Genomic DNA, 10,995 nt, shown 5'->3' with positions numbered 1-10,995 from the left:
AATAGGTAAACGCGAAGCGTTCGTGAGCCAGCATGGCAAAATGGCGCATTACGACGAGAGATGCGTCGCAGATTTCAGTGATGAATCAGACCGCGTCCTTCAGCCACCGTGGTTAGCCACAGCAGAGAGAGAGAAAAAATTCACCGACGATTACGATACTCCCTAATGTGAAATTTGAAGTTCTGTATGCATGTTTTCATTTCGTGATATATCGACTGCCGCGGACAACCTGTCTCGTGCGGCACATTGCAAACGGAGCGAAGTGAGGCGCGACTGTCTCGCTGATCAGGAGGCCGCGAGAGGCAGCGCGCGGGTGACGTGTGGGCACGATTCACAGCAGTCGCCACAAACAGACCTCCGCTCATACAGCGCTTTGTTTCCATATATGGTATCGGCGGACGCGTTCGCCATCGATGAACAGACGACAGCGCGCTACCCTGGCACCATCTCGTAGCGGCCGTCGCCGCAGAGCCCATCTTCTACGGCACTAGGCTCCTCACGTTTTTCCCCATACCCTCCTCCACCGCTTTTCTCCTCACGCTCTTTGCTATCACCGTCTTTCATCCCCAGCTGTGCTCCGCGTTCGCTCTTCTGTCCTTCGCTCGATTACGCGGACGCTCAACGCAGGAACAGGGCACTTTAACAAAATCCGAGGGCACCTAAGCACTTCTTATGCGTTGTGAATGCAAAAGCATTAATGTCCAACTGAACAGCGCTGAACGACCTTCCGAGTTTTGCACTGCAAGTAATGTACTATAGCAGTACGTACTGCCCAAGCCAGCAAGCAGCAGCCTGTGGTGCCAACACATGCCACCGATGCGGCAATGCCCTCTCCCCTTACACAACCCTAGGCGTGAATATCGCTGCCACGACTGTCGACAACACGATTCTCTTATGTTCGAGTAATTCTATAAGCAACCTCAAAACAACCTTTTATGCAGGACTTATTAACGCTAGTGCATGGTGTGGTAAAAATAAGCTTTTGATAAATCTCTCCAAAAGCAAGTTCCTAATTTTTAATTCCAGGCCAATAAATAACACGCAAGTTGTGCCCCTCTTTATAAACAAACATCCTATTCATCTATCAGATCATTGTTCCTTCCTTGCAGTGGCGTAGCCAGAAATTTTGTTCGGGGGGGGCTACGCCACTGGCCCAATATATATATATATATATATATATATATATATATATATATATATATATATATATATATATATATATATATATATATATATATACATCTGCACGTTGCAGCTCAGCCTCCACCTTAAGAGGAAGCTTTAGCTCGGGTGCTCCCATTTAAGTACATGTAGCAGGGGAATTCGTTTTTCCCTGCAACCACTTCACCAAATTTGAGGAGGTTTGTTGCATTTAAAAGAAAAAGTTTAATTCTAGTGACTACTGGTTTCGAATTTTTCATTTAGGTGGTCAATTATTTATTTAAAATTGGCCAAAATTGAAAATCTTCAGAAAACGAAACTATCAAGAATAAATCTCCGTGACTCAACAATGAAAAATGATATCACAATTCTGTGAATTGCATCTAATAGTACATCTACAGCGGACAAAATAGATATGCTACACATGAATCTCAAAAAAATTTAGTATTGTGGAAATACGGCTTTTGCAGAACCCTTGTACACAACGTAACCAATTCACGTAAGATACAAATTGACATAACAAATTTGTTTGCTTTGACTGTTATAATAAATGCCATTTACAGAACCACAATATCTGTTCTTCATGCATAGCTATTAGTTTGTAAACGTCGTGCTTCTATTTTTTCAAACTTTCGAATTTTTCAAAATATTTTAAACAAAATTCAGGCCCTAAATCGAAGTTCTGTTTCCAACAGACACTAGGATTTAACTTTCTGTAACTTCCAAGACCGGGCCAAAACGATGGTTTTGGCCCGGTCTTGGAATGCCTTTGCAACGTCCTTTGAACCGTTTGCTCCAACGCTTCACAGTCTTTCTTTCTTTCTTTCTTTATTGGTATATTTATTTAATGAAATGAAGTGTTCAACGTACACGGCAGTCATATGGTGATTAATTTCTGTTTTGGAAACACCTTCAGCTGTGAAAAAACTTCGCGGCACCGGGCTGTTCAACTTTTGAAGTGTCCATTATGTGACGCAACCATATTTAACCCAGAGTATGAGAGCATTAAAGAACATTTATCTTCACACCTGCGTGTCACTTTTTGTAAATGAGACATGCCGTTCTCCTACGCGCATGCCTCGCAGATAGTGAACCGAACCATTATTGCGTGGTTAGGGTATGCTCACTTTCATTTGACTCGCCCTCTTACATTAGAAATGCAAAGATACAATGGGATATACAAATGCGAAAATACGGCTTGATAAAGGACAAAAAGTGTCACTGGAAACAAAGTTCACTGCATGTATACACAAAACCTCGCAACAAGATATTTAGGTATACGTATAAGTCTCCAATGAGTCTATGTACGTAAGAAGAAGTAACTGTATATAATGCGTCAAAAAAAGGCAAATAAACATGTTGCACAATCATAGGTTCACAGAATCCTAGATTCCGCACCCATTCCATCCACTCCCCCCGATGTATTGCGCGCGACGGAAGGCGGCGCGCTTGCTCCCCGCTTTTCTCCTTTGCGCACACAAGACTGAGCCACCATCGTCGGCTCACCCATTCCACCTCCCCTCCTACGCTTTCACTCGCACATACAGCATGCAGCGCGTGGTCACGATGTTATCACCCTTGGACTTTATACGGAACATGAGGGCGACGGCGACGGCAGGAATGCGCCTGGAGTGTCCATATAATTGCTTTCGCAATAATATAATAAACGTATCCGGCAACTGAAGCGTCCCGTCGCCCATTACTTTCCGCAAAAGAAGTATCAAAATCGAACTTTCACCATGCGACAATTCGCTGCGCTGCAATAATGTATTTTTTTCTGTGAGGCGGAGGCACCGAAATGAAAAAAAAACCGCATAGGAAAGTATGTTGGCCAGAATCGAATGCCTACTTCGGGCACCTAATGGGGCTACGGAAGGAATACCGAAGAAAACATGAGACGCTTGGTCCACTGAGAACCATACGCATACTGCTCAGTATCCTACAGCGGCGAAACAAGATTTTCCGGAAAGGCTCCGCTCAAGGAATGCGGTGCAATCCTTCGAGTCCCCACAGTGATGGCGGCGAGCGACCATTGTTTTTTTTTTTTCTCGTCTGCTAGCCAGAAGGCGTCCAAAACTCTGTCAGGTGAAAATCCACTCGGCCAGAGCAAACCGAACGCGCACCGAAGTGCATCGCACGGTGGTCGGGGCCATACGAGAAAAACGTATGCGCTCTGGCTGGCTCTGGCAGCCCGCTGGTAGGGTAGCGAGAACAAAAAAAAAAAAAAAAGAGGCTCATTGTGTTTTCGCGAATAAAAGTCAAAGTAGGAAAAATAAATGAGAACGTAGTCACTTTGGCTGGCTTTAGTGTGTTGACATGGATGTTCTGGCGTAGGTTAAAAAAAATGTTGATATCTTTTTTATGTGACATGACGGCACAAATGAACCACCCCAACGCTTCGTCTCATTGTACCTCGCTGCCTACTTTGTCAACTCGTCTGCTAGTGTGTTGATTTGGCTTGTCTCGTTGTATGTTCCGATGTAAGACTTTAGAAAAGTCAATAGACCTTTGGCGTCAAATGTTTATAACAACATTAAACCCACAAAGTTCCGCAATTGAAAATCTAAAGCACAACTTTGGAAATGTCAATGCGCCTTTCACATCAAGAGCTTATGAGATTTATACCCATAAAGTTTCGCAATTGATATCCATGCGCTCCATAGATTCCGTGGCCTCAGCGAGATGCCGCGGCGAGCCCGCTCACCATCAAAGCGCCCTTGAAACTTTGTGCTCGGATGGGACTGCTTGGCGTTATGTGACTCCCGGTGTATGGGCGTTGCCACGAAATCCAGCCCGAGTTTGCAATCTTCGCGGTTAAATGTCTTATCGAGCGTCAAAAAGACATTCTAGACAAAATCCAGAGTGATTTCCGGCGCCGGGGGTCGCTTTGGTCGGCGGTGCGTGGACAGCACGAAAAAATTTCGGGGGGGGCTGAAGCCCCATAAGCCCCCCCCCCTGGCTACGCCCCTGCTTCCTTGGTATCAAGCTTGATTCTCGCTTAAAATTTAATTAGCATATTAATGAACTGCAGCGGAAAACCTCTTATGGTATTAGGGTATTACTCAAAGCTAGATGTTACTCTGACTTAACTACTTTGATCACCTTATATTATGCATTCATTCACAGTCATCTAAATTACTGTATTGATTCCTGGGGTCAAACATATCAATGCCACCTTTGTTCCCTCCAACATGTACAGAATCAGGCCATTTGCATTCTCACATGGAGTAACCAACGTACACGTTACTGATATGTATCAGGAACTTCAAATATTGAATATTGACAATCTAATCAAATTTAATGTCTGCACATTTGCTTATCAAGCAGTTAAAGACCAAAGCCTTCAAAAATTGGTTCTTATCCAGCACCTTACTAATTCAAATACAATGCGCTTTTCTTCCAATTGCAATTTTATGCTCCTCAACGTGCGAACTAACTATGGTTCTCAAAGAGTAGCGTTTGTTTTAATCAAACTTCGGAATTCTTCGCCTTATAACATTAAGTGTGCCTTTTCTATATTGTCATTCAAACATCAGCTTCACAATTTCATGGTTAAACTATAGCACCGTTAATTGAATGTCTTTTAAACACAACTTCAACTCTGCTGTTTTTAATACTGTTTATGTCGTTTCCTACATCAGCTTATGCCTTAAGAGGAAGCTTTAGCTCGGGGGCGCCTATCTATATACATGTAAAAGGAGAATTCGTTTTTCTTGGCAACCACTGCACCAAATTTGACGAGGTTGGTTGCATTTAAAAAAAAAACTTAAAATCTAGTGACTGTTGGTTTTGGATTTTTCATTTAGGTTATGAAATTTTCATCAAAAATGGGCGAAAATAGAAAATTTTCAAAAAACGAAACTATCAAGTTTACAACTCTAACTCATAAACGAAAAACGATGATACAATTCTGTGAAATGCATCTAATAGTACATCCAAAGTGGACAAAATTGATATGTCACACATGGATCGCAAAAAATGTAATAACATGGAAGTACAGCTTTCGCAGAACCCTTGTAAAGAATGTAACAGATTCATGTAAGATGTAAAATGACATATCGAATGTGTCCGCTGTCAATGATCTAAAGAACGCCGTTCACAGAACCGCGATAGCTGTTTTTGATGCAGAGCTATGAACTTTGTGCTTCTATTTTTTCAAACAGTCGAATATTTGAAAATCTTCTTAACAAAATTCAACAAAATCGAAATTTCGCTCCCAACAGTCACTAGAATTTAGCTTTCTCTCTCAAATGCAACAAAAATAATTAAAATCGGTCCCGAGGTTATCTCAGAAAAATGTTTTTGCATTTTACATGTATTTGAATAGGCCGCGTCGGAGTTGGGCCCAAGCTACAGCTTCCTCTTAACCCTATCGTTTTATATTCTCCATTCTCCATTGTACTACTGTTTTATCTCAATATGTATTTGTACTAGTATTTTTGTGCATGATGTTATATTCCCCTGCTGTTTTTTTCTGTTAAGTGGTATTTCTGTTTTTTTTTTTTACATTACAAAAGGTCCCCCTACAGTGCTTGCACTATGGGACCTTTTTCAGTACTAAATATCTATACTTTTGTATCTGCACTAAGTATTCAATAAACTTCAACTTCAACAGGCCTTCCCTTTCGCCTGCTACGCCTCCTAGATAGCAGAAGGCCTGTGCCCTTCGATCCATGACATCGTGCCACCTTGCCCTACTGCCATAGTATTTAAAGGAGGTGCTCCTGAGTAAGCCGCAGTGACTTTGACGTCACTGCTTGACATCAGTGAAAATTTCAGTCCAAGTAACATGACATCATAAGGCAGAGTGCACAGGCCTGCGATCTAGGAGGTGCTGGCTCTGCTCCGTCGAGGAGCACTCGTGACGAAAGTGAGGGTCACATAATGTTGCGGCGATGCCCTCTGCCGTCATGCAACACCCAGCAGCAGGAGTTCCCCTTCGCCTGCTCTGCTCCGTCGAGGTGCAGCTAGTACATGGCGTCACAGCCAATGAGAACTCCATTGAGACACACTCGTGATGTGGCATTGCAGCCAATGGCGATGCAAGTTTAGGTGCCGTTTTGCTGCTACAGATGACAGATGTTGGCTTTTTCGCTTAATGGGCCATTTGACACGTTCGCATCAAAACTTAGTATTTTAACGTATTCTGGTCCGAGTCATTGGTGGGGCTCAAATTCCCAGAAGCAGTGAAGCCATGCTAGGTCCTTTTATGTGGTTTATGTGTGCCCTGAGGAGTGGCCATAGAGGGTGTCACAGAGTTCCGGGTGTGGAGCAGTCTAGCTTTCCTAGAAGTGGAGAAAGGAATGTGGGATTTGATAAAGGTTAATCATGTGGGTGCACGTGGAAGTTTTATTCCGCATTAGTATGTGTTGAATTCTAAGACATGACTTGCTCAACTTTGCACCACGATTTTTCTAATTAATTTGTAAACCAACAGGTTTTCAACAATTAGCAGCAATTCTGTGAACTTAAAGCACTTTTTTTCCCCTGTAGATGCAGCTGGGGCAGAGCGCATCGACATTCATGCCTAAATGACTGACAGTGCTTAATGCTGTAGTGAATCCTCATGCATACCTGCATCACCAATGGATGCATTACTAACCGCAGACAATATAGTCATATGTATGTGGTATGTTATCAACCTAATCATGGTTCCAGTAGGGTTCGTTTGTGCGTATCAGTCTCAACTGATGCAAACATTCCCAGGCACCTTTTTCCTTTCCGTTTGCATTTCCACATTCTTTTTTATAGTTTAATGGCATCGATGTCGCGGACACCACGTCGCCAAAGAATTTGTGGAGAATCCTCTCTTTGTGTGCTTCAAGCGCCAATGCCGCCATTTTGAAATGTGGTCCATCCAAATACACACAACTTGCTGTGCATTCAATGCTGCAGCAATTATTCATTCAATTCATGAAACTCTTAATGAAAATAGTTTCAACATTACAGCATACATATACATTGCCGATACTCTGCTTTTGTCTGCTTTACTGCCCGTTCCTCATTTGTTCGGGAGTTTCTGCTGCTACCTATTGTTGGTCTAAATACAACCGTCATGGCAAGAGTTTTGTGCATCAATGATCAATCTTACTTGAATGCTCTGTTCTCATTTTCTTTAGTTTAGAATACCGTATTTACTCGCATAATGATCACACTTTTGTGTAAAAAAAATTGACGCAAATTCAGGAGTGCGATCATTATGCGGGTTAAATTTCTCGCAACAAGAAAAAAAAATATTTTCATCCCGCGCTTGCTGTGGGATGACAACAGGTCAACAAATAGGCGGCTGCCGCTGTATGTAGTGCGGGACACCAAAACAAAAATGGCGGCCCGCGGAGCAAGCCTAACGCGCCGAACGCGATCTTTTTCTTTTCATGAGTACATATTGTGCATTGAAACAGTTTCTTCCATATCAGTAATGAATAATATCGTTAAGATCGGCAAGTTTGCAGCAATAACGTAGCCATGTCCACTTTAAGAGGACACAAACAGATGGGCGCGCTTAGCTGCCAGTGACATAGGTACACATGGCGGGCATGCTGCGGAAACTGCGGCATTTGTCTTCACTACTATCCTAACACGGCAGGTTACCGCTAAGGGTGGGCGAATATCTTAGCAGTGTTACAAGCATCGGCGTATGAATGGGGTACACTTCTAACGTATCAGTGTAGACATGGCTGCTATCGTTGCCGCTCACAATTTGTTGCGTGCCCACGAGTGCAAACGAGAAGAATCGAAAGGCGCGTTTTTTGTTGTTGTTGACCACAACTATTATAAAGCCTGCACATAATAAAGGCAAGTTTGGTTGTAGCTTTTGTTTTTTTTTGTCATGGAAGTGCAGAAAGTGATAAAAGGAATGAAATGGGGCATCTTCTTAAGAATGTCTGGTGCACGCAGACCACTTGGTTTGTCTTGAAGAGTCGTTCGAGTAGCATTTGACAGATGGTAAGCGCGATCATTATTAGCTAGACTTGGCACATGACATATCGCTTCGGCAAGTTCGGGGTGTGATCATTACACGGGAAATAATAAAAATAAAATTTTGACAACAAAATTCAGGGGTGCGATCGTTATGCGAGTAAATACGGTACTTCAAACAACTCAGGCGGAGTGGCATGGTCAACGGCCTGGTTGCACAGGTATGCTACATGCTACATTTACAACACAGGAGGATCAGTTGTGAAATCTCAGCTACATGAAATGCCCACATGGCACTCAAGCCTGGGGGCAATTCTGGTCATACAAGTTGGTGGGTACCTGCTGACAGTGGAAGTCGCAAAGCTAGTGCTACACTAAACACTAGGCAAATCCTTGGCCACTGGGTAATTCCTATGGTAAAACTGGCAGCACAGACTCTTTCAACATAAACGGCACAGCATCCGAGCACAAAATGAATGAATTGCTTAAAATATGGATATTAGCTCAAATTACAAGCATCACTACCAGCATGTAATGTTTCACAGCCTGCTAAGTGAGTATAAATTGGGTTCTTTGTTTTCGGGTAATATTCTATGAATCCGAATTTTTGCACCACGAACAAAATCTATGAAAATCGGTTTAAACCCGATTTCTTGCCGAAGTTTGCCCTTTTGCAAAGGATAATATATATGCAGGTGTTACAATGCTAACGAATGCTGCCCACCTATTGTTAACAAGTGGTCAAGGCATTTCATAATATCAATAATATTAAAGTATGAATATGAGATATGTATGAAAACATAATATATTCAGTGTGTACCATCGTTTTGTGAACGAAAGCCTGCTGCTTTCTTTAGTAGTTGCATTTACATAACATGACAATGGTGCATTGCATCGCATTTCCCACACATCGCATACATATAAACAGTGGTAATGTGCTAAGACATGAATTAAGACGTGCTGACACTGCTCAGCATTGCAAACGATAGCTATGACATTTAGAGGATGTTGACCCAACTACGTTGCGTCCACAAAGGAGTGGCTGATTTGTCTAGTTGGTATTCCATTAATTTTTTTCGCAAGTGCACACACTGCCAGCCAGTAATATAGGAAGACGACCAACAAGGATGAAAGGCCCAACACGTGTAGGATGGACGCAAAAATGGTCCCAATGCATAAGACAATGTATGTCAACAAGGACTTGCAAGATGTGGAGAAGCATAACACCTCCTGCAAACCATGCCCATCTGCACTACTTTTCGTACTTTATTCCTTTGTTAAAGAAGTGAAGAGAACAAAATAAAGAAGTTATCATCAAATATGTCTATTAGATTTTGTTAATGCAGTTTCTTTTAAATGTACCAATAATGTCCTACAACAAGAACTTGTGGAGACGAGTTCGTCACATGATTTCTGAGTGGCTCACTTTGCCATTTCATGTTCCTGCAAGTGATTTCCCTCATTTAAAAAGAATGTTTGTGTCCAAAGAGACCAGTGCTTGTGTTAATTGGTTGTAAGAGTTACCAGAAAACCCTGAACACTGGGCTGCCAGACAACAAAACACTCAATTTATCACTGGTTTTCTTTAAAATAACAGCCAATTTTCAGCTCCCCCCTAATTTCATAAAATGTAAAACCCGAGAATGAAGGACACTAAGCATGCGTGGTGCTGTTCTATAACTAAGCAACAAGATTTTACAAAGTTTGCAGACCCTTCTGAGCATTAATTCAAAATTAAGCGTGTGAAAGTCCATGCACACATGACCACACACACAAAATGTTTTTTAGTGAGTAGCAAAGCTTGCTTTTTTTATAATGAGTACTAATATTTTGTACAAATGATTTAATGACTATGCTGAAATCAACATGAGCGTGTCTCTAGAACAACAGTATTAGAAACAAAGAACAGGACATCATAAGACAGATTACTCTGTTTTGCTGTCAAAGGCTCAACATTTAATGGCCACCAGCTCATTGAAAGGCAACTGCAAAAACAGTTAAGCATACAAGATTACAGCACCGGTACTTTGTGCTATCGAGGAGAACATCCAGTTGTAACGCTGACTCCAAATTATGGCTTCAGCTGTACCATGCTTCCTGCTAAAGCTTGATTGCAAATATATTTGACTTTGCAATCTTGCAATCTTACAAGCTTGATTGCAAATATATATTGCAAATGTTTTCCGTTGTCAGAATTCTCATTGGACAAATTGCTGCAAAAACATTTTTATTGCTGTGTCTCATACACGAGCCTTCAACAGCAACCATTGCAAAAGCTATACATTGAAATGTAAAATTTGTACAAGGGTTTACATGCCACGGCTACAGACCTCTTTCCTTAGGATACAATACATACAATTGAGAAGCAACAGAACAGTAGACTAAACAGGACAACAAGTCGACTGTACCACGTAACAAAAACGAGCTGAAAAATGCCGGTGCCCAAGAATGCTATGCTATGCAATCTCCTCAAGCGAACTGACTTAAACAACTGATTTGTTTGCATGGCCTCTACTTAAATATATAACAAGCAAGGATCACAGAATAACAGAATTCGTTGGGAACATAAGCAGCATCAATACTGCTGCTTACACATACTAAAGGCAGCACCAGTTAACCACTCAACTTCCAGGGGACCCTTTAAGAATGCCCATAAAATAAGATATAGAAAGACACAATTGAATTTTTCATTCACTACCTACAGTTTGTGAGCCGTGGCCATCCATAATCCGTGAACGTGAACTTCTTTATATTAACAGTCCTAACTTCAGATTCTCTTTGGTGCCTTGGGCCTGTCATAAAGCTGCCTCATAGGCTCCTCAGTGCTTTTTCTCCGGAGCCAAGGTACAACGATGACACCGCAAAGACCAGGAACACAACACCTCCAATGAAAGTGACTGCAAAGGAGAAAATAAA

The 10,995-nt window shown here is 41.9% G+C and overlaps 1 protein-coding gene across 3 annotated transcripts in view; it reads right to left on the bottom strand.

Moving 5' to 3' along the window:
• Positions 1-10,289: 10,289 nt before the first annotated feature.
• LOC135903882 (putative divalent cation/proton antiporter TMEM165) overlaps positions 10,290-10,995 on the bottom strand; it is a 29,974-nt gene continuing 29,268 nt past the window's right edge. For all 3 annotated transcript variants that reach the window (XM_065434318.1, XM_065434316.1, XM_065434317.1), the window contains exon 7: positions 10,290-10,976. In XM_065434318.1, the coding sequence (XP_065290390.1) occupies positions 10,888-10,976 (89 nt within the window). In that variant the 3' untranslated portion in view covers positions 10,290-10,887. The remainder of the gene's footprint in view (positions 10,977-10,995) is intronic.

This window comes from Dermacentor albipictus, chromosome 3, assembly GCF_038994185.2.
Source record: "Dermacentor albipictus isolate Rhodes 1998 colony chromosome 3, USDA_Dalb.pri_finalv2, whole genome shotgun sequence".
In the NCBI taxonomy this organism is placed as follows: Eukaryota; Metazoa; Arthropoda; class Arachnida; order Ixodida; family Ixodidae; genus Dermacentor; species Dermacentor albipictus.
Note: the sequence above shows the minus strand (reverse complement) of the source record. Positions and strands in the feature narration are given on the sequence as shown.